This window comes from Protopterus annectens, chromosome 2.part1 (genome assembly GCF_019279795.1).
Source record: "Protopterus annectens isolate FY-2018-M chromosome 2.part1, PAN1.0, whole genome shotgun sequence".
Lineage (NCBI taxonomy): Eukaryota > Metazoa > Chordata > Ceratodontiformes > Protopteridae > Protopterus > Protopterus annectens.
The window spans coordinates 1,007,929,783-1,007,954,968 of NC_056729.1; the positions used below are offsets into that span (position 1 = coordinate 1,007,929,783).

The 25,186-nt window shown below is 43.4% G+C and overlaps 1 protein-coding gene across 1 annotated transcript in view; it reads left to right on the forward strand.

The window, feature by feature from the left end:
• The window catches only part of WDR1 (WD repeat domain 1), a 549,035-nt gene that overhangs the window by 492,331 nt on the left and 31,518 nt on the right, over positions 1 to 25,186 (forward strand). The window contains exon 11 of the mRNA XM_044063522.1: positions 7,109 to 7,253. Within this exon, the coding sequence (XP_043919457.1) occupies positions 7,109 to 7,253 (145 nt within the window). The remainder of the gene's footprint in view (positions 1 to 7,108; positions 7,254 to 25,186) is intronic.

The window sequence follows — 25,186 nt, forward strand, 5'->3', positions numbered from 1 at the left end:
CCCAAATGTAATGACTGCAACAGTGAAACACAAAGAACATAGTAAAGTTGTGTACACTTACTATAAATGTAGATGTCAGTGTATTCACTGTTGCAGTCCTGGTTACCCTCCCCCCAGCCCCCTAACGTCTTCCGGCTATACCTCTACTTTCCTTTACTATGCTTAAGTCTTTTTGGTGTATTTGCTTTTTGTTGGACATATACTTTTGTATTTTTATTTGCTCCCCATTAGGGGGGTACTTGACATCTGGGGCAAGAAAAACTGATGTATTGGAGTCTGCTGCATGTTTTATACTCCTGACGTCATGGAAGAAGGGACAGTAACCGACGCAGGACCCAAGACTTTGTTAGTCAGGCCGACTAAGGGAAACCTGCAAGCAGATTAGCCAAATGTAATGACTGCAACAGTGAATACACACCATCATCTACATTTATGGTAAGTGTACACAACTGTACTTTATTCCTGCTGCTGCTAAACAGTTAATTCCTATCCTACTCTTTCTAATAAGGATGGGAAGATTATTAATGGGTATGAAAAATAAAGCATTCGTCTGCAACTTTGATTTTCAGTCAGATTCACATGTTAATGTTTATCCTAATTGTGAAAGTGAGGAATGTTTGGTCTGTGGTTTCTTCTTTTGTTAAACATCTGCTTGCAATTATGCAGTTTCTTCTATTGTACTAGTCACTACTCTCCATTTACAGTGTGTGTGTGTATAAATCTGTTTATAGCAACAGAGGCCATAGCCATGGAAGCATTGTTTTGAGGAGGTTTGCTGACCTGCATTCTCAGAATCCCCAAGAGAATGGGATTAATGAGATTTTCTTTTCTTTTTTGGATAGAGATTAACTTTTTGGTTCCTTTACTGCAGAGGTGATTGTGATAACAGGGGCAAGTTAAATCAGGGAACCTCTTAAGATTTTCTGCCCTCCTTTTTCCTATGAATTCTCAAATCCCTTTCCCTATTTTGGCATAATGGACAGGGTGTTAAAAAAAAGAATTCAGCAACTCCCATAACCAAGGACAGTCCAAATAGTTGGTCTATTTAAGGAAAGTCTGAATCTCCATTTTTCTTTTTGACAACAGATATTTTCATTCAAATGGGTTCTAAAGATCATTCATCAAGGTTCTAGATGGCAATGAGAGGAGGTTATTCCTTGTCCACCAGACCAGACTGTCTTGTTTCCACCTGTCCATTACATGCTGTTCCAGGGAGTGACAGAACCAGTTCCAGCTTCTTAATTTGGTAAAGGTTTTTGTTCAAGGATGTTTTAATGCCAAGGAAAGAATATGCTTTGAGACCAGTTCAAGGTTCCTGGTAGCTCTGTGTTTAAAATACGCTTGTATCATTCCTTTTCCAGATTTCAGGCATTTAAGGTCTGTGTGTCTGACTTACTTTCAGATGTTCATCGTGCATACAGCTGCAGTCCTCACAGATGGGTTCTCCTGCCGTCAGGCAGGTCCTCGGTCGGCCGAATTCCAAAGTCTAGGTCCGGCGTCGGTTGTCGTCGCCTCTTCCCTGGCGTCAGTGCGACAGGGGTATAAAGGAACCAGCCGACGCCATTTTCTTCAGTCTTTCTTGCCGTGCGGTGCCCGAAGCAGAAGCAGTTCGCAAGTGCCGGTCGGCCAGCTCCTGAGATTACGAAAATTTGGAAACCGAACTCTTCTTAAAAGCTAAGTACCCCGTTAGGGAACCTTTTCTTGCCTCAGACCGATGTCAGACAAAGTTAATAATTGTATTTCTTGTGGGAAGCAAATACCGCATAAGGATTTCCATTCCCTCTGTATACCTTGTTTAGGCCCAGACCACGAGGTCTCGGCCTGCCGCTTTTGTGCTACATTCAACAAACGCACTATTAAGCGTCGGGCGGAGTTCGCCCAGCATTATTTTGGAAAAGCATTTAACTATACTATGTCGTCGGATACTCCGACTCTGATTTTGTCTAAAAAACGAAAAGACAAGGACCGACACCATGCCAAAGCCGGCTACATGTGGTCCAGTTCTCAGTGAGGTGCCTACGCAGCCCCTGCCTACCGACGACCTGCCTTTGACAGTGTCCCCTGTACCCGAGGTTGCAGGCGCCTCGGCCCACACCTCGACTACAGATACCGAAGCCACTGAAGGCGTAACTCAGAATGTGGACAGGTCCACCTCCACTCAAGGTGTCTTCAGACCTTCCTCTTCTTTCTCTATCAAGGCTTTCACTAAGTCTAATTACTCTTATCAGAGGTTCTCAGCCCCCTCCAGACAAAAGGCCTAGAGTGGAGGAAGATTCCCCCTCCTCTGATCAGGGCTCCATTATTTCAGAGCACTCTGATGATCAGGAACATTCTTACTCCCCTTTTGAAGACTCTGATGCGGAGGAGTCCATCCCTTCTGTATCCCCCCCTAGGATTACTCATTTGGGGAAACTTTGCATACCTTAAGGGAACACTTCCACTGGGAAGGCCAAGATTATTCTGATTCCAAGAAAAGGCTCAGGGAATTTCTCTTGCTTCCTCAGCACAGGCCTTTGGCTATACCTCCTGTCTTGGACATCCTAGATGATGTTTACTCGGAGGCCTGCCTTAACCCGGACTCTCTACCTCCAGCTCCAGTTAAGCCTGACAGGTACTACAGGGTCCCTGACTCGCACCAATTTCTATACAAGAGCCATGCTGCTGACCCAGAAACCATCTCACAGGGCCCCAAGGGAGTTAAGGCCTCCATTGCCTTCCGAGAGAGATTCCAGATCCCTAGAAAGGTGGGGAAAAAAGGTATATACCTCTGCTACCTTATCTATGAAGGCCTTAAACTGTCAGTTTCATATGCTAAAATACCAACAGTTTTTGTTATCACAATTGAAAAGTAAAATGTCACAAACTGCACAACCAGACTTGAGGGAGTTGCAGGACTTGATGCATAGTACAGAACAAGTGGGTAAGCATACCTTACAATGTGGTTTTGATGCTCTAGAGGCCTCATGCAGAGCTGCTGTTACAGGATCAGTCATACGTAGGCATGCCTGGCTTAAGGAACAAGCCTTACCTGATCATGTCAAAGCTAAATTACTAGATGCTCCTCTTCAAAAGGATGTACTATTTGGTGCTAATGCTGAGGAGGTATTAAGGAAAATGGAGGAAAAGGCTAAATCAATGCAAACTGTGAAAGAATTTCTACAGCTTCAACCCCCACGTTTTAGTAGAAATTGGCCTTCCAAAAACTGGTCCTTTCCTGCCACAGACAGACCCCAAAGAGGCAGATACAGGCGCCCGAGGGGCAGAGGACAATCCCAAGGATCGTACAGAGGCAGACAATGGCAAGCTCCTACACAGAGGTGGTGAGGACAACTCACAATCTATCAGAAAGCAAACCCAATGACTTTCCACTTTGCATGCCAACCAGATCTCAAATGGCAGCCCCCTTGGGAGGAAAGCTGGCATTATTTTCAAAAAATTGGCATATTGTCACAAAGGACAAATGGATCCTGGACATTATAAACAGAGGCTACAAATTCCATTTTCACACCCTTCCAAAAATGAGAGGCATGCCAAACCTGCCACACAATCAAAGGGCAGAGGCACAAAGGCTAATTACAGATCTCATAAACATGAAAGCTATTCAAGAGGTACCTACGCACGAACAAGGTCAAGGGTTTTATTCCAGGCTATTTCTGGTGCCAAGGAAGGGAAAAGATTGGAGACCTATTCTGGATCTATCCATCCTAAACACATTCCTACTTGTACCAAAATTCAAGATGCTCACTCTACAGCAGCTTCTTCCCATGCTGGGCAAGGAGTCTTGGCTGGTAACATTGGACCTCAAGGAGGCATACCTGCATGTCCCAATCAGACAAAATTGCAGAAGATACCTCAGATTTCTTGCAGGTTCAACTCATTATCAATTCTCTGCATTGCCCTTTGGCTTATCTACTGCGCCCAGAGTATTCACGAAATGCCTGGCATCAGTAATTGCCTACTGCAGACTTCAAGGGATACAAATATATCCCTATTTGGATGACTGCCTGATCCAAGCGGACAGCAAACGTATCCTTCTGAAACATCTGGCTTATGTAATAATGTCTCTGGGATACACAGTCAACAAAAAGAAATCAAGACTAATACCCTCTCGGAAGATACTTTTCCTGGGTGCCAACTTGGACACAAACACCCAGATGGCCTACCTCACGCCAGAGAAGCAGGGGCAACTAATCCAGTACTTCAGAACACTAGCAAATTGCACCAGGCTTACTGCAAGGAAAATCCTGCAGGCTCTGGGATACATGGAATCTTGCATCTTACTAATCCCATGTGCAAAGCTGCATATGAGGAAACTACAATGGTACCTGAAAAACATATGGTCTCAACGCAGCCACAGTTTGGAAACAATAATACCACTAATTCCATGTCTGCAAAAGGAATTTCTGTGGTGGGCTCAAGCATGCCAAACAAACACAGGTCTTCCTTTCAGCAAGCCTCAAGCAAATCAAGTCATCACAACAGACGCCTTGGACTACGCCTGAGGGGCGCACATGACAGAACGGTGCATTCAGGGCAAATGGTCCCAAAAAGAAAAGCACCTTCACATCAATCAAAAAGAAATGCTAGCAGTAATAAATGCTATTATAGCTTTCAGGAACTTTCTACAACCAGGTCAACTTTTGATAAGAATGGACAACACCACAGTTGTGGTACATAAACAAGCAGGGAGGAACACATTCTTACTCCCTGTGCAGACTGGCCATGTCACTTTGGAACATGGCCATGGACTTACAAATGGAACTACAAGCACAATACTTGCCAGGCAAGGAAAACACGCTGTCAGACAACCTAAGCAGGAATATGACAGATCCACACGAATGGAAGTTGCATCCAAAAGTTTTCCCAGAAATAATCCAAGAATGGGGAAGGCCAGACATAGATCTATTTGCCTCCCACAAAAATCATCAATTGACAAAATTCTGCTCAAGGATCTTCCATCCAAAGGCCTGGAGAGGGAACGCTCTCTTTCAGCTGGGCATCAATGACAGTTTATGCCTTCCCACCTCTTCCTCTGCTGCCCAAAGTGCTATTGAAGACCAGAGCAGACAGACCAAAGATGATCCTCATTGCTCCGGACTGGCCAAGACAACACTGGTATCAACTCCTGAGGAGCCTGACGCATTCCCCACCATGGACCCTGCGTCTAATGCCTCTTCTGACTCAACACAGCTTCAAAACTCCTCAGTCAACTAAAAACACTCAATCTAGCCGCATGGAAGATTCCTTAGCATCACAGCAGGCCCTACTCTCCAAGGAGGTGCAGGATGTCATTTTGAGGCCAGAACGCCATCAACTAGAAAAGCTTACTCCGCAAAATGGAAACGTTTTTGTACATGGAATGAGAAAAAGGGCCAGGACCCTGGAAAACTGAATTTACCACAAATACTACAATATTTGACTAAACTGCTAAGCAGTGGACTTTCTTTCTCCTCCATCAAAATCCATGCCTCAGCCATTTCTGCAGAATACAACATTGATCCACCTTTATTCTCTCACCCTCTCTTAAGACAGTTCCTCAGAGGGACTAAGAATTTGAGACCTCCAAGGAAACAACCAATACCTGCTTGGGATCTTAATTTTATTCTTGAAAAACTGACCCTGCCTCCTTTTGAGCCAGCTGCTTCATCAGATTTGCAATATTTGTCCTGGAAAACAGCTTTCCTTCTGGCTATCACCTCAGCTCGTAGAGTTTCAGAATTACAGGCTCTCATGGCTGTCCAGCCTTTTATCATCTTCCATCAGGACAGAGTTTCCTTACGAACCAACCCGTCCTTTATGCCTAAAGTGGTATCCAGGGTAGCTTTAAATCAGGCCATACACTTACCTACTTTTTATCCTAATCCTCAAAACAAAGGGGAGAGATTACTACATTCCTTGGACATCCACAGACAACTGCGTTATTATTTGGACAGAACAAAGCATTTCAGAAAATCAGAACAGCTCTTTGTGGCCTATGCAGTAGGAGCTCAAGCAAAGCCAATTTCCAGACAGTTTCAAAATGGATAGCCCACTGCATACGCTTTTGCTATTCCTTTCATGGCAAAACTGTACCTACAGGCATTAGAACTCATTCCACCAGGGCCACAGCCACCTCTGCTGCCTTCCTCAGAGGAGTTCCTACCAAGGATATTTTGGAAGCAGCCACTTGGAGTTCTGTGCATACCTTCTCCAAGCACTACAACTTACCATTATACTCCAAATCTAGAGCAGACTTTGCCACTGCAGTCTTGCAGGGCATTTTGGCTCCTCCTAGTTACACCTAGTGCCTACCACCCCTTTCTTAGCTTTGGGATTCTACCCATCTGTTAGGACTGCAGCTGTATGCACGATGAGCATAGTACAGTTTTGTACCTACCATAAATGTAGATGTTAGAGTGCTAATACAGCTGCAGTCCAGGTTTCCCTCCCTCCTTCCCCTCTAGGGGTATTCTTTTATGGTGTATTTGCTTGCAACTACTGTTTTTTGATTATATTGCATTGCATTATTACCTAATTTTATGTATTGCCTTCCTTCTGGGGGCACCTGACATCTGGGGGCAAGAAAAACTGAAGAAAATGGCGTCGGCTGGTTCCTTTGTACCCCTGTCGCACTGACGTCAGGGAAGAGGCGACGACAACCGACGCCGGACCTAGACTTTGGAATTCGGCCGACCGAGGACCCACCTGACGGCAGGAGAACCCATCTGTGAGGACTGCAGCTGTATTAGCACTCGAACATCTACATTTATGGTAGGTACAAAACTGTACTTACTCTGCCTTACCCTTTGGACTGTCTACTGCACCAAGAGTGTTCAATAAGTGCCTAATGCCAGTTACAGGGTGTCCATTTTCTTTTTTCCATATTTAGATGACTTGCTTATTTTTGCAGTCCTTTTTGCCACTAATTTGCTTGCCAGAAAAATGCAATTTTATGAAAAATGTACCAAAAATGAGAGACAAATCTGGATATTCTCCCATAAATGTACTCTTAATGCACATGACTGTATTTCAAAAGTTATTTCTTGCCATAATGTAACTTACCTTAGTCAAACATTTTTACATTGAACTTACAACTTCTCTAAGAGATCCTGTTTTTCCTGTGTTGCAGAAAACTGGGATGTTTTATGGGCATTATGCCAAAGCTCTTTGCATTGCCTGGTCCCCAGACAATCAACATTTTGCTACTGCAGGCATGGATATGGTAGTTTTTGTCTGGACTGTAAGCGACCCTGATGAAAGAATTAAAATGCCAGGTATAGTGCCTTAACATTTTCAGTATTTTTCTTTAAATACCAATGGATTGATTGTGAATGAACTTGAGGCATTTATAAGGGTTGCCATCTTTGGAACACAGAAAGCTACACTGTATACTCTTCTCTCATGACTGAATTTACACTGATGCTGTTCCCAACTGTCATGATAGTAAAGAAATTAAAGAAAACAGATTAAACTGCATAAATCAACAGTTTGAGTGCAATATGATATGTTTATTTTTTTACATGCTTTCATTTTTATTAAATAATGCAGACTGAAGCTGGTGCACTAGATAGGAATGTAGAAATTAAAATGATTTCTTCCACTTACATGTTGTTCAGCTCTGGATAAACAGTATTTGTATACTTTTCCTGTAATGTGATGTTATATTTTTCTTGGTGTCCGTTTTGATTCGTACCTGCTGTGGTAATGTAGAGCTAGAAGTGATTATGTACTTTGCTGCTGAAAGCAGTAAACTGTTCTGGAAAGCGTACACTTCCATAAATGTTCGGCTTCTGTTATTTCAACTTCTTTGCCTATGAATCCCCTCTTTATTCCAGACCTTGTGTTAAGGAATTTTTGAGAAGTGGTTCATGTTAGACTCCCTTGAAGGCAAATGGCTCCACCATGGTACTGGAATTATAGGTTCATAGGTGTGTACTAGGCTATTGGCCCTGGAGACTTTAGAAGCCTAGCCCTTAAGAAGTGCCCTGGCATCATGCCGCCCGACATTAGTTCCCAGTGCTTCTATCAAGTAGAGCCACTGGAGTGATCCCTGTGGTGAACTTTCTATTTCCTATCCACTCAAAATTTCTGTTGAAGAGGGCCAGTGAGGTGCTCTGCTTGACATGTATGGGAAGTCTATTCCAGAGCTTGGGCAGTCTCTGGGTTATGAACCTGTCCCTCTAGCATGTTCTGTTGAGTGTGGTAATGAGGTTGAGGTCTCTGGAGCATGTGGTTCAGAGGGATTGGGATTTCTGTAGATGTAGCATTTCTAACAGAGCTGGGTCAGACATGGCTTTGTAAGTCGAGCACAGATCGCCTCTTAGGCGATATGAGACAGAATAGCTGAAGTTTTTTGAGTATGTCCATGTAGGACATGTGTTTAAGGCCTAGGATCCTCCTTGTGAGGTACTTTGTGGCCTTTCCAGCTGTTGCATGCGTCTAGTGAGGTACATGCCAATGGGGCATTATACTCTGACTGGCCTAATGAGGGAAGAGTAGAAAGAGATGATTACTTCTTTCTTCCTGGATGCAAAACCCATGGTAATGAGATGTGCCACACAGGACAACTTTCTGACCATAGTGGCAGTGTGGTGGTCGAGGGAGAGGTCGTTGTCAACCTGTGTCCCCAGATCTCTCATAACGCCTTCATTGTTCAGTGGGTTCCCATCTAGGTGTTACTTAGTAGGAACTGAGTTTTTCCCAAAGGGGATGACTATGCATTTTTTGGCATTAAGCTTAAGGCCTTGGTTTCAACGCCAGTCATTGGTCTCAGTGAGGCCTTTCTGTAGGCAGTGTACATCACTTGAGGAGTTTATGGCTCCCAGCTTGCAGTCATCTACGAACTTGGGCAACCAGAGTCCCTCCGTGTTGGCCTGGACTTCTGAAAAGTAGATGCCAAACAGGAGAGGACCCAAGACCAATCCCTGTGGGACTCCACTCTTGACTGGTTGGCAGTCTGACTTGGAGTCCGCTACTTTCACACGGTGGGTTCTGTCTGTGAGCCAATTTGCAAGAGTGCTATAGGGGTTGATGCCTAGTTTGGTGAGTTTATCAATAATTCCTGAGTGGGGAATGGTATCAAAGGCCTTGGCCAGATCGAGGTAGGCTGTATGAACTGCCTTGCCCTCATCCACAGCTCTGTCAACTGACTCAAAGAAGTCGAACAAGTTGAGCAGGCTTGATCTTTCACAAAACCAAAACTGAATGGGATCTAGAGTTTGGAGATTCCCTATATCTTTGTTAATTAGGTCCATGATGATGCGCTCCATAGCCTTACATGTCAGACTCATCAGGCTAATGGGGCAGTAATTCCCAGGGTCTGTAGTTGCTCCCCCTGTATGGAGAGGGATGACTAGCAGTGTGCCATTTGGTAGGGACAAAGAACAAAGAATCCAGATGAAGAAACTGGATTGGTCCCACTCACGTTTGCAATACGAAAACTCAGTTGATGTAAAGCAAAGTCCACTTTATTAAATCCAACAGAACAAATTCATAAAAGATGAGCGCTTTCATCTAGGAAATCAAGACTTCATCAGATAACCTACTAAGAATACATACTTCCTTTTATAGTCACTCAACAGGAAATGACAACATTAAAACAATTAGTAAAATGGAAATCGGTGCAAGTAGAATGTAAACAGTCCAATAAATATGTATACGGATTCACTTTATAACCTCGAAATGCTGAAATATCGAATTTCAGTATCTCAAGACTAAATCCGAAACAACAAAACACCGACAAACAAAAACCGCAAAACCACATTACCGAAAACACCGCACACACTACACTAAACATACAACACAACACCCACATCACAACATAAACAAAAAAACAACACACATACACATGTCACACACACATAAGGAGGGGGTAAGCCCCCCTGCACTCCACACCCCCCCTACTTATATATACTAACTCAAAGATCGCACAAACACAACACAAAAGCTCACTCACACATGCACATTCTCCAATCCCTCACACACACTCTAACTCCCACTCAAAACCCTTACAAAACACTCACTTACCTGACATAACACCAACATCCAAACACGGCACCGTGCACCAACAAAACACAAACCCGGACATTACATAGCGCAACTTCATAACCGCGAATCCGACATATTTTCGACATACGTCAAATTCGCGATTATGAACGTTCACTATTTTTAACATTCGACTTTATAGCTTCGAGATACTGAAATTCGACATTTCAGTATTTCGATGTTATAAAGTGAACCCGTATGTATATGTAACTAATAAATAAATAACCAACCAATAAATGGCACAAACACCCCCCCAAACAAGTTGTATGCATGATATAAAATGTAAAAAACATTTATAAAGAGTATATAAATGTGTGTACTAAATATGTTTTAAAAATTACAAATATGTTAATACTATATTATTTATTGAATAAATACTAGGGGAGGTTGTATTACCTCTCTAATGCCCTCAATTTCAGTAAGGGGCTAATGGAAATATTTTCATGTAGCCCTGGCCAGTTACCGGCATTTAATCGTGACTGCCAGTATAATTCTCTTTTTGCTAACAATAATGACCAAACCCCTCCTCTTATAGCCATACTGATACTGTCTATGATAAAAAATGAAATTTGTGATTAGTGTTTTCCATATGTTTGCTTAAAGCATTGGTGTTTTTTTTTATTTTTGACATCATATAAGTGTTCATATATATTGCACTGATTTCTGTTTTTCTAATTGTTTTAATTAATGTAATTTCCTGTTGAATGACTATAAAAGGAAGTATGATTTCTTAGTATGTTATCTGATGAAGTCTTGATTTTCTAGACGAAAGTGCTCAGCTTTTATGAATTTGTTCTGTTGGATTTAATAAAGTGGACTTTGCTTTACATCAGCTGAGTTTTGGTATTGCAAACGTGAGTGAATGTGAGAGTGGGACCAATCCAACTTCATCTAGATTCTTCAGTTTTTGGTTTGGTTTGCGTTTCCGTTTAGTATTTCACTGGTAGGGACAAAGCCTGAGATGATGCTGTGATTGAACAGGGCACACGTGGTACCAGTTCACTTTGTAGTTCGTGTAGAACACATCCAGGGATATTGTCTGGTCCCATGGAAGCTATATTCTTGGCCTTGGACAATGCAGCTTTAACCTGTGCTGCACTAATGCTGGGTGCCTGGCATTCCTCCGGTATTGATTGGCCCTTTAATGGGGAAGAGAGGGTTAAATTTGGCGTTGAATCTGTTGGCCAGTATGTTGACAATATCTGTTTGCTCAGTATAGGGAGTTACCGTTGTGCAGTAACTCAGAATAAACCTGGGTATTGCATATTGGAAAAGCTGACATTGACTCCTTTTGAACCAACAGCTTTGTGCTCCATTCAATTTCTTTCATGTAAGACATTATTGATGGACAGCCACTTCTGCTAATTGCATTTTAGAAATAAACACATTAATGAGCAGAGAATCATTCTTAGCCAGAGCAAGATTTGCTTCTGCTGTCCTCAAAGGCCTGATCTCTAAGTGTGACCTTCCTTTCATCTCTTTCACTCCTTTGGGGAATCTTCCCAAAAGTAAAGACTGCAACAGGGACTATAGCAAACATAGTACAGCTGTGTTAAGGAATTTGTTTGAATAGTTTCACTGTTGCAGTTCTTCCCTCCCACTTTACCTCTTTGATTCCATATCCTAGGTTTGGAATGGCAATCTTATTTATTCACTCGCCCTTTTCTCTGGAGCCTCCAGATTGCACATTCTCGGATGGATCCAGCTAGTGTGAAGTCCCCCACCTGGTCTACTGTGCTCCAGGGACCAGAGGCTTCTCCTCTGGCTTTGCCAGGGAAAGGGAGATCTAAAAATGGTGTCAGTGCACCCTTTATACTGTCTGTCCTAATCCTGGGAGCAGGGCATCAGCTGAAGCACTAGGGGAGGGGAAAGAGTGTTGGAAAACTAGCTTGGCTGTAGGCTACCTGCATGGTACGAAATCCCAAAAGTAAAGATAGCAACAGTGAAACTACACTAACATCTACAGTGAAACTACACTTAACATCTACAGTTAGTCGTAATACAACTGTTCTTTGTTATTCATTCTTTGTTGGTCAGCACTAATTCTTCTTTCGGCTTTTCCCGGTTAGGGGTCGCCACAGCGGATCATTTGTCCACTCATGATTGGCAGTGGAGTTTTACGGTGTCAAGTTGCCAGCCAAACCTTCCACAGAAGGCACTCTTTCTCTCTCTCACACACACACACACACACACACACACACACACACACACACACACACACACACACACACACACACCTAGGACAAATTTAGAGTGTCCAATCCACCTACAGCATGTCTTTGGGATGTGGGAGGAAACCGGAGCACCCGGAGGAAACCCATGCGACTACAGGGAGGACATGCAGACTCCAAACAGAAGGCACTCCAGCCGAGAATCGAACCGGAGAACCTCTTGCTGCACTAATAATCTGTTCTTAATCAGTGCTTACATTTTCTGTCCCAGTGCAGTTGCCAGACTGACTGGTTCATAGTTCCTATCTTTAGTTTTATCATTCTGAACTGAAGACAGGCTGCACAACTGCTAGCTGCAAAGGGTTAAGTCAGCATTTCTCTTCATTCCTTTAACACTCCATGATTTGTAATGCTTCCACATAGCTGAAACTAAAAGATCTTTACATTTTAGTGCAAGAGGAATAGCCAGTACATTAAACTATATTTTACTAGTGCATGGCGAAAGTAGACCGTGAGTGATCTGCATATTCAATCACATGATGAAAATTGAAACCTCAGCACAATGTGTGTAATCCATGAATGCTGCATCTTGTATTCAAACAGGATATTTTCCAGAATAGACAGTAAGTAGTCATTTGGAAGGCATTACCAAATGGTAAAAGTGAAAATGTCAGTAATATTTTATCCTCTTTGATGGTGAATTTCACAAATGATCTTGCAACATTTCAGAATACCGAACAGCACTTTACAAAATATTACAGGGATTTCATAACTTTATATTCATAGTTGTAAACCTTGGCTCGAGATGATTGCCACTGCTGAAGTGACACCCCGACCCCTTCTGCAAAAATGGGAATAGGGGTTGAGGATGGATGGATCCTTTCCTTTACATAAATTGCAAGTAAAAATGAACTGCATTGGAAGCCAACAGCAGTAAAAAGATGAAAGCCTGTTTGCAGGACAGGAATTGGAAACTGGTTGGCAAGAAGAGCTAGGATCAAATCCTCCAAAAACTCCGCCATCCTACAGGAATGTTTTCCCAAACAAATAACAGGTGCCAAGACTCATGGACTAAAGCTAAATGCCAAACAATACTTTGTCTTTGAAAAGTCTACTTCCTCAGGAGCTACCCCAGTGTCACGACAACCCTGACAGTTGACCCAATAGTTCATGATGTGGTAATTTATGTGGACTGTGACCTAACTTTTGACCAACATGTGTCCACTGTGGTTGCTTCCTATGTTGTGCAGCTCATAAACAAGGGGATGGCCTCCAGATCCAGAGATGTCCTTGTTGCCCTTTACTTAGCCCTCAATAGACCAATCATTAAGTATAACCCCCTTTTAGCATGCATCAGTCTAAGCACATGCAACAGCTGGAACACCCGCAGAGATACTTTATAAAAAGGATAGGAGGCCTAAAAAATATGCCCTACATTGGGCTGCCTCAAAACTCTATCACTATATTCGGTCTCAAAAGACTAAGAGGGGATCTGTGTCTGTCTTACAAGGCATCCTCTACTCACTACTGATGGACTTGCCTCACATATGCAAGTCAAAATGGAATCGTGGAATACTCAATCCAGGGATAGAAATCTGTATCTACAGCAGTAACAGAATGGTTTGGAGAGAGATATATGCCCTGTCCACCTAAAGAAAAGCTCATCCCTGACCACTTTTAAGCATAACTTGGATCAACGGATGGAAAATAGGAAATTTATCCTAGGACCCCCACCCCCTCCATACTACTAACGAGGCAGCTCCTAAATACTTTGCATGGGTCCCCTTCAAATATCAGTGCTTTGATCTACTAATTATGAGTAGTCATCTAAAATACAGGCCTTGAAAAGGGTTAGGTGAATCTAAACTCCCAACAGGATAGGTTGATTTTAAGCACCAAATGTAATAGCTGGGCTTAAAATGAGATGCCAAGGACATTTTTATGTACAATGAAGAATAAAGAAGGATTCTGCAGGAGATTGGGTGATACGGATGTTTTAAAATGCTGTAGGTAATGTATAGATTTACTAAATAAATATTCACCTCTAACTTTGAAGGTGAAATAAGGCAAACTGACAACACTAAAGAGTAGAGCATAGGTTCATAGGTACTAGGATATTGGCCCAAGGGCCTACATAAGCCTAGCCAACAAGGTTCCCTGGCTTACGCCACCCAAGAAAGTTATTTTCCTGTGCCACTGTCGAGCAGAGCCACAGAAGTGATCCCTGGGGTGTATTTCCTATTTCCCATCCACTCATCAAGATTTTTCTTGAAGAGTGCTAATGAAGAACTTTGCTTGACATAGATGGGTAGCCTGTTTCAGAGTATGGGAAGTGTCTGGGACAAGAATCTATCCCTCCAGCATGTCCTGTTGTGGTGACAAGGTTTAGGTCCCTAGAGCGTGTAGTTCGGAGGGATTGGGATTTCTTTAGGTGTAGCATGTCCAACAGCTCTGGGTTTGACATAGCTTTATATGTTGGGCAGAGATCACCTCTGAGTAGGCGATATGCTATGGAGTAAAGCTGGAGTTTTTTTGAGACTGTCAATGTAGGGCATTTGTTTGAGGCCAGTAATCCTCTTTGTGAGATACTTATGTGGCCTTTCCAGCTGCTGCAGATGTCTTGAGGTACATTCCAAAAGGGGCGTTGTACTCTAGACACAAACAGGCGCCAACACACAATGGTGATAGAGATGTTAAGGAGAAAGACACAACATCCAAATTGGGAGTGGTGCTTGGGGAATCACTAGAAAAATGTTATAGTATCCTTTTGAAACCTTGTGTGGTATTGCAAGACTAATGGGTAGTGTTTATGCTTACCACATATTACGGTGATTCTGAAAGGAGCATAAAGAAATGAAATGGGGTGCTTTTATGGTAGTCTGTTTGCCTGTTTTTTTGTACTCCTGAATGTATATGAATAAATTGGTTGACTTTGAAAACTTCCCAAAAACAAACATTTTGTGGAATGCTGAGCAAATTCCTGACCCCCCCCCCCCCAACCTGTGCAGCTCTATATATGGTAGCTTTGAGGCTGCTGAACCTTTGATAAGGGGGAAACTTGGGTATCTCAAATTCTGTATATATAGTATTAGAGTAGAAAGAGACTGAATGTTCACAGGACAGTAGTATGTGACTGCATAATGCTTCTCTTTCAAAAGAAGCTTTCCGGGTTTGAATATGATCAGCAACAAAGAAAGTTGGGCATATGCACTTTAGAAAAGAGAATTTTTTAATTGTGGTGCACTACATTGTATTGTAACTAATGAGAAAGTAAAGCTGGAGAAGGAACAGGGGTATGGGGGAGTCTGGGGAATAAGTCAAGTTAGGCTCAAAGTGATGTTTCAAGAAGGGGAAATACACTGCAATACTTTACTACAGTGAAATTGATCAGAGGATTGAGTTGCCAATGAAAAGTAAGAAAAGAATATGGAGCAAAAGTGAGGGAGAAGCAGCTACTGTGTATGTCTGAAATACTGTTCTTGGACTTTATAGGCAGCAGTGGTTTGTCTGGCACTGTACAAGAGTTGACAGCAAACTGGTAATCCCGTAACACTTTAAATTCTCCCTTCCATAATGTGTGCAGATAGAAATTTGGCATCTTATGTCGGAGTTCAGTTTGCGTACAGTGTGGTCTCATGGCCTTTGGGTTGTACTTTGTAAAGTAATTCCTGAGAACTAGATGCGTATAGTTTGTTTGCCTGTCTGCTTTAAGCCATCTTGAATGTACATATTTTACTTGGTATCAGAAGTAATCAAAAACAAGTTATTTTTGTCTTGTTTCAAGTTTTCAGCTGAAACAACCTGGAAATGTCTTTCTTTAGGGTAATTTGTCTGAGAACTGAATGTGAGCCTAGAAGTTTGATTTATTCATGACTGGGGGAAAACAGCTGATAATCCTGAAAAGATTTTCAGTTTGTTGAGTGTTGCAGTGAAAGAACTCTTAAAAGTGAATAATGTGTTAGAGGTTTGACAGGGAGGAAGTATTACTGTGAGGTTTGTTACTGTAATTAGGTAGACAAATTATATGTACAGTTTGCTGTTCCCAAGGGCAGAGGGTACCACTGCGTTCTGTTGATCTTTGTTGCTGAATTAAATCAAGCCAAGACACAGTGAATATGATGAGTTACTTAATTCATTTGTTCAAAACAGAAGTTTTTGGTATCAGAAATGATCATTCGAAGTACAGACTGCTGAAAGAATGTTTTTTTTACTGATACGTGAAATGGCATCACAGTTGAAAGAGCTCAGAAATATCAGATGTGTTTAAAGTTCTGTGTCAAAGGTTGAAAATGAACAAAAGTGTAACAAAATGAGTCGAGAGTGCAAGCAAAGTAAATGTGTAAGACTGGTCACTGGTAGGATGTTCTTCGTGTTTCACTGTTGCAGTCATTACATTTCGGTAATCTGCTTGCAGGTTGCCCTCAGTCGGCCTGATTAGAAAGTCTTGGGTCCTGCATCGGTTGCTGTCCCTTCCATGACGTCAGGCTGTCAGGGGTATAAAACATGCAGCTGACGCGATTACATCAGTCTTTCTTGCCGTGCGGTGCCCAAAGCAGAAGCAGTTCGCAAGTGCCAGTCGGCCAACTCCTGAAACTTTTGTTTTCGAGTTTCAGAACCGAAGTCTTCAACATAAAGCCAAGTACCCCATTGGGTGAACTTTTTCTTGCTCTTTACCAATGTCAGTAAAAGTTAATAATTGCATTACTTGTGGAAAGCAAATACCTCAAAGATTTTCATTCGTACTGTATTCCTTGCCTAGGCCCTGACCACGACGTACCTTGCTGTCGGTTTTGTGCTTTATTTAATCGGCGCACTATCCATCTGTATATTTTTTCCTCTAAATATTTCGGTTCTCTGTTTAATTATCCAGAAATGTCGTCTGTTAACCATCCGACTACCAGGATTCTGAAAAAATCCAAAGATAAAGACAGACAGGCCGCCGAGGTCCAAAACTGCTGATGACGCTTCTCCTAAGCCAGTCGACAGTTCGCCGGTACTCAGTGAGGCGCTTTTGCAGCCCCTGATGTGCCAATTCTGATTCGCAGGCCTCTACTGAGACCCATTCAGAGTCCGGTATGCCGCGAGATACTTCAACTATGGAACCCGCAGATGTCTCTATCTTGGATGGGTCCAGAGCCGCTGTGCAAGCACCGGCTTCTGAGGGTGTATTCAGGCCTACGGACTTGCATATTAAATCAATGCCTCCTTCATTACTAAGGCTTAAATCTCGATCCATGTCTAAAAAAAACAATGCCCAGGCAACATGCTCAGGCCCTTATGCCTAAAAAACAAATGATAAAAATGGCTGAAGATCTTGTAACTCTAATCAGGGGTAGTCAACCCCCCCCCCCCAGAGGCCTAGGGCTGAACTTGATTATGAATCTTCTGACAAGGATACTGTATATTCTGACTCTTCTGATGACCTGGATTTGTCCTTACCTACTTATGAGGATTCTGATGCAGAGGATTCTATTCCCTCTGCTTCTCCTCCTGAGGATTTTTCTTTTGGGGAAACCTTACATACGCTAAGGGAGCATTTTCACTGGGAAAACCAGGAATTTTCTGATTCAAAGAAGAGGCTTAAGGATTTCCTTCTACCTCAGCATAGGCCTTTGGCTATTCCTCCTGTACTAGAAATTGTTGTTTTCTCGGAGTCCAGTTTGGCCCCTGATTCCCTGCCTCCTGCTCCTAGTAAACCTGACAGATACTACAGGGTTCCTGACTCCCACAAGTTCCTTTTCAAAAATCCTATTGCAGATCCAGAGACCATTTCCCAGGGGCCCAAGGGCATTAAGGCTTCTACTGCTAAAAGTCCTACCCCTTCTGATAGAGACTCCAGGGCGTTGGATTGGATAGATGGGGTAAAAAGGTTTATACTTCAGCAACCTTGGCAATCAGAGCTTTAAACTGCCAATTTCATATGTTAAAATATCAGCAACATGTTATTGGACTGCTTAAACAGAAAATGATGATTCCTTACTGTATGGAAAATAAAGATTTACAGGATTTAATGCATTCTGCTGAACAAGTTGGAAAACATACTTTGCAATGTGGTTTTGATTCTTTAGAGGCCTCTTGCAGGGCTGCTGTTACTAGGTCTGTGCTTAGAAGGCATGCTTGGCTTAAGGGGCAATCTTTGCCTGATCATGTTAAAACTAAATTGTTGGATGCTCCTTTAAATCAGAACCGCCTGGTTGGCAACAAGGCTGAAGAAGTTCTTAAAAAGATGGAAGATAAAGTTAAATCTATGCAAACTGTTAAATATTTTTTACAAGTGCAACCTCCTAGATTTAGTAGGCACTGGCCTGTTAAGAATTGCTCCTTTCCAGTCCCTTCTAGGTCTTCTCAAGCCAAACCCAGACGCAGCAAAACCCCCAGGTTTCAGTCCCAGGGAATTCAAAGAACTAAGGAGTGGGGGGGCCTCCACTTCCAAATCTGGGAATAACAAGACACACCCCCCTATGGTAAACAGCTTCAATGACTTCCTTTTAAAATTTCCAAGCATTTATCTACTGAACGCCCCTTTGGGGGGAAAGATTGCTTTTCATGCAAAGAACTAAGAACTCATAATACAGGACAAATGGGTTTTAAATAGTGTCCCAGGGATACAGATTTCATTTCCACACGTTGCCAGCACCAACTGGATGGCCGGACCTGCCCCCAAATCAATGGGCAGAGGCTCAAAAACAAGTACTTTCTCTCTTAAACATGGGGGCTATTCAACTGGTGCCAGAAGAGGAAAAGGGACAAGGTTTCTACTCCAGACTTTTCCTGGTATCCAGAAAAGACAAATCATGGCATCCAATCCTGGACCTGTCTACTCTAAACACCTTTCTGGAGATTCCAAAATACAAGATCCAAAATACAAGATGCTGACTCTTCAGTTACTTCCTATGCTAGGCAAGGATGCCTGGTTGGCAACACTAGATTTAAAAGAAGCATACCTGTACATTCCAATCAGGGAATCTTGCAGAATATACCTACGCTTCAAAGCAGGCTACATGCATTATCAGTTCTCTGCACTGCCCTTTGGCTTATCTACTGCGCCCAGGGTATTCACAAAGTGCCTGGCTCCAGTTATTGCATTTTGAAGGCAAAGAAGTATTCAAATATACCCATACCTGGAAGATTGTCTAATTCAGGCAGAAAGCCAGAGCATACTTTTGAATCATCTGGCATTTGTAAAAAGGGTTCAGACTTGTTTGGGGTACACCTTAAATGAAAAGAAATCACAACTGGTACCCTGTCAACAAATTACATTCCTGGGAGCAAGCTTGAATACAACTTCCCAGATGGCTTACCTCACGTCAGAAAAGCTAATTCATTTTATAACCTATTTCAGACAAGTGGCCACAGAAACCCTGCTATCTGCAAGACAAATATTGCAAGCCTTGGGGTTCATGGCCTCCTGCATTCTTCTAATTCCATATACAAGACTGCATATGAGGAAACTACAGTGGTATCTAAAAAGCCTATGGAGTCAACATTCTCACAGCCTAGAAACAATGATTCTTGTCGTACCTTGCCTACACCTAGAGTTCCTCTGGTGGGCAGAGGCCTGCCACCAAAACAAGGGACTACCATTCACAATACCCCCTGCCGCCCAGTCCCCAACAGATGAATCAGACTATGCATGGGGGGCTGACCTGGCAGGCGAAGTGCATTCAGGGCAAATGGAACCCAAATCAAATGCACCTACATATCAATCAAAAAGAAATGTTAGCTGTACAGAATGCTCTGACAGCCTTCAAGGACTACATTCTTCCAGGACAACTAATGGTAAAGACAGACAACACCACGGTTATGTGGTACATAAATAAGTAGGGGGGTACACATTCCTACCCCCTCTGCAGACTAGCCATGGTATTGTGGAACACAGCCTTGAACTACCAAGTGCACCTACAAGCTCAATTCCTGCCAGGAAAATTAAATATACTGACAGACGGACTAAGCAGAAACCTCATGGGCCCACACGAGTGAAAACTGGAACCAAGGATTTCCAACTTGTTGACAAGTGAATGGGGAGCCCAGACATAGACCTATTTGCCTCTCCCCAGAACTACTAATTGGGCAAGTTTTGCACAAGGACTCCCCACAACCAAGCCTGGAAAGTGGATGCTCTGTCCTTCACCTGGAAAAAAACTATTAGTTTATGCCTTCCCCCACTGCCTCTGCTCTCCAAAGTTCAACTAAAAGTTAAACCGGACAAACCAAGGATTATTTTGATTGCTCCAGACTGGCCGTGTCAACACTGGTATCCACTCCTGCGCAGTGTCGCAGTTATCTCCATGGCACCTGCCTCAAATCCCTTCCGTGCTGTGTCAGCAGGAGAACCAGATCCTGCACCCTCAGCTTCCAACATTGAACCTTGCAGCCAGGCTAATTACTTAAACTCACCCTTATCCTTCAGCAAACTTGTGATGGATGTCATCTTAGAGGCAAAAAGGCCTAGTACTAGAAAATCTTATGCTGAAAAATGGAAAAGATTCTGTGCCTAGAACCAATCTCAATCAGATTTTGCAATACCTAACTGAGATGCTTCACAAGGGCCTGTCTTTCTCCTCCATTAAAATCCACGCCTCAGTCATTTCAGCGCATTATAACACAGAACCTCCCCTCTTCTCTCATCCTCTGCTCAAGCAGATGTTCTTCGTGTTTCACTGTTGCAGTCATAACTGTAGGGTGATCCTGCCGGCAGGCAGCCCGAGGTCGGCAAGAATCACAAAGTCTGGGTCCGGCGTCGGCTGCACAAGCTGGTACCCTGACGTCAGTACTCTCTGGTACATAGCCCTCAGCCGACGCCATCTTCTCCAGTCTTTCTTGCCGTGCGGTGGAAAGCAGTTCGCAAGTCGTTGGTTGGCGATTTTCGATCTACGCATTTGATTGCTGTCGGTCCGAAGTTCTTACTTCTCTTCTCACAGCTAAGTACCCCGTTGGGGAATCTTTTTCTTGTTCCTCCGATGTCAGAAAAAGTTAAGTATAGCGTGTGGAAAACAGATACCTCATTAAGATTTCCACTCTTACTGTCTACCTTGCTTAGGCCCTGACCACGACGTTTCTTGTTGTCGGTTCTGTGCCAGGTTCAATTCTCGCACTATTAAGCGTCGGTACGACTGGGCTTTAAATTACTTTGGCAGACGTTTCAATTATAGAATGTCGTCGGATTCTACTGGAATTCAAAAGAAGCGCAAAGACAAGGATAGGCCTCCGAGGTCCAAACAGGATTTGTCGCAGCTGGAGCCAGCGTCCGGTTCGGCTGTCATCAGTGATGCGCTTTTGCATTCCCTGTCGTCCGCCACTTCTGAACCGATGGCCGATACGGACTCCCATGGAGAGCCATCAAGGCCTATTGTTTTATCTGCTGCAGGACCTTCGGACGTCGCTCCCTTAGATGGGTCCGGAACCGCTGTGCAGGTACCGGCTTCTGAGGGGGTATTCAGGCCTACTCACATCACCATTTCAAAGGCAAAGTCCAAGACTCCAGTTAAATCTAAAGTTTCTGCTCCAGCTACTTCTAAAGCTACTCCCAAGACACAGAAGCAATTGCTAAGGATGGCTGAGGATTTGCTTACAATGATTAGGGGTTCTCACCCCCCTCCAGAGAAAAGGCCTCGACAGGATGTTCCTTTGGATTCCTCTGACCAGGCTTCTGTATCTTCTGTTTCTTCCTCTGATCAGGAATATTCCTTTCCTCCTTATGAGGATTCGGATGCAGAGGATTCCCTGCCCTCTGCTTCTCCGCCTGAGGATTTCTCTTTTGGGGAGACCTTACATGAGATGAGAGAACATTTTCATTGGGAAGGTCAGGATTATTCTGCTTCCAAGAAGAGGCTTAGGGAATTCCTTCTTCCTCAACATAGGCCTTTAGCTATTCCTCCTGTTCTTGATATTGTGGATGATGCCTTTTCTGAGGCTAATTTGAATCCTGATTCCATGCCCCCTGCTCCTTCTAAGCCTGATGGATTTTACAGGGTCCCTGATTCTCATTTATTCTTATTCAAGAACCCTTCTGCGGATCCTGAAACTATTTCTCAGGGTTCTAAGGCTGCTAAGGTTGCTTCTTCCAAAAATCCTATTCCCTCCGAGAAGGATTCTCGTGCCTTAGACAGGTGGGGTAAAAAGGTATATACTTCTGCTACCCTTGCTATTAGGGCTTTAAATTGCCAGTTTCATATGTTTAAGTATCAGCAATTTCTTTTGTCTGTTTTGAAGCTAAAGCTTGCTACCTCTCCGGCTTGTGCAGAGGATAAGGAATTGCAGGATGTATTGCATGCAACTGAACAAGTGAACAAGCATAGTTTGCATTGTGGTTTTGATGCTTTGGAAGCTTCTTGCAGGGCCGCAGCCTCTGGTACTGTTATTAGGAGACATGCCTGGCTTCGAGAACAAAGTTTGCCGGAACAGGTTAAGGCTAAACTTTTAGATGCCCCTGTTCAGCATGATGTTTTATTTGGATCCAAGGCTGAAGAGGTTATTAAAAGATGGAAGAAAAGGCAAAATCTATGCAGACTGTGAAAGATTTCTTACAAGTTCAGCCTCCTAGATTTTCCAGGAATTGGCCCTCCAAAATTGGTCCTTTCCCACGTCTGACAGGCCTCAAAGGGGAAGATATAGACGCTCCAGAGGTCGTGGTCAAGCTCAGGCCTCTTACAGATCCAGACAATGGACTGCTTCTTCACCTGGAAGGGGAGAAGACAGATCCCAATCTCAAAGGAAGCAGACTCAATGACTCTCTCGGTTGGGCTTCAGGACCCCCTTACCTGGATGCCCCTCTCGGAGGAAAGCTTTCTCTTTTTTACAGAAATTGGACTCGTATTACCCAGGACAAATGGGTATTGGACGTGATTTTAAGAGGCTACAAGTTCCATTTTCATACTCTGCCAAGGGTTATCGGTTGGCCAGATCTGCCATGGGCAGAGGCCTTAAATCAAGTGGATGCTCTACTGGCCATGAGAGCCATAGAGCCTGTTCCTCTCTCAGAAAAGGGAAAAGGCTTTTATTCAAGACTATTTCTGGTTCCAAGAAAACAAAACTCATGGAGACCTATTCTGGACCTTTCAGTGTTAAACACTTTTTTGGAAATTCCAAAATTCAAAATGCTTACTCTACAACAACTGCTTCCAGTACTCTCCCAGGACGCTTGGATGGTGACATTGGACCTAAAGGAGGCCTACTTACACATTCCCATCAGGCAGGAACGCAGGAGATTCCTCAAATTCAAAGCAGGCTCGAGGCACTTTCATTTCTCTGTACTGCCCTTTGGTTTATCTACTGCGCCCATGGTTTTTACCAAGTGCCTGGCCCCAGTAGTGGCTTATTGCAGACTTCAGGGGATTCAGATTTACCCCTATTTGGACGACTGCCTTATCCAGGCAGACAGCAAGGACCTTTTACTTCAACATCTGGATTGGATTTTGTTCAACGTCTCTTCCTCCTGGGATTTTCAGTGAACATAAAAAAGTCCCAATTGGTTCCTTCTCAACAAATGATATTTTTGGGAGCCCTCTTAAATACAGCCTTACAAAGGGCTTTCCTTATGCCAGAAAAACAAGTACAGCTGGCTTCAATTTTCAAAACCTTGGCAACCTTAACTCAGCTCACTGCAAGGAAATTCCTGCAGGCACTGGGCAGTATGGCCTCTTGCATTCTGTTAATTCCAAATGCAAGGCTTCATATGAGAAAGCTTCAATGGTACCTGAAAAGTGTATGGTCTCAGCATTTCCAAGATCTGGACACTTTGATTCCTCTGATCCCCTGCCTCCAGAAGGAGTTCCTTTGGTGGTCCAGGGTGTGCGCTTTAAACTAAGGGAAGCCTTTTCGTCTACCTCAACCTTCTCAAATCATAACCACGGACGCCTCGGATTATGCTTGGGGAGCACATTTTCTAAACAATTGCCAGCAGGGGACCTGGACAACGAATCACCTTCACTGACACATCAATCTGAAGGAAATGTTGGCAGTTCAAAATGCTCTTCTAGCCTTCAAGAACCTTTTGCAACCAGGGCCTCTTCTAATTCGTACAGACAACACCACAGTCATGTGGTACATAAACAAGCAGGGGGGCTCTCATTCATACCCCCTTTGCAGACTAGCTATGGCTTTATGGGACATAGCTCTAAGTCTGAATCTGCATCTTCAGGCTCAATTCATTCCAGGAAAGCAGAATCTCTTAGACAGCCTAAGCAGAAACATTTTGGATCCTCACGAATGGATGCTAGACACCAACTTATTCAACAGGATAACTGCAGTTTGGGGGTGTCCCCAGATAGATCTGTTTGCATCCCATCTCAACCATCAGCTGCCTCTCTTTTGCACCAGGGCCTTCCACAAAACAGCTTGGAAAGTGGATGCCCTGTCATTCAGTTGGAGGAACCTTTCGGGATATGCCTTCCCTCCTCTTCCTCTTCTTCCCCGGATATTACTGAAGATAAAACAAGACAAGCCCAAGTTCATCATCTTGATTGCTCCGAATTGGCCTCGACAGTTTTGGTACCCAACCTTACATCATCTCTGCTTGGAACCTCCTTGGATCCTTCCTCTGTACCCTTCTCTTCTGTCCCAGCATCAGGGTCAGATGCTACACCCTCATCTCAAGACCCTTTGCCTGGCAGCTTGGCTCTTCAAGGAACTTTGATTTCTTCTAAGCTCCCCAAACAAGTTTTGGATGTTCTTCTAGAAGAAAGACGGCCGAGCACTAGGAAATCCTATGCCTCTAAATGGAAAAGGTTTTGTATTTGGATGCAGGACCGTGGCTCTAACCCTTTTGTGCCTGATCTCTCGTCTATTTTGCTTTACCTTTCAGACATTTTGTCTAAAGGCCTTTCCTTTTCTTCCATTAAGATTCATGCTTCTGCTATATCTGCTCATTTTAATACTGACCCTCCTGTTTTTTCTCATCCATTGGTGAGACGATTCTTGAGAGGAGCTAAGAATTTGAGGCCTCCTAGGACACCTGTCCCTGCCTGGGATCTTAACTATGTTTTGGAAAAACT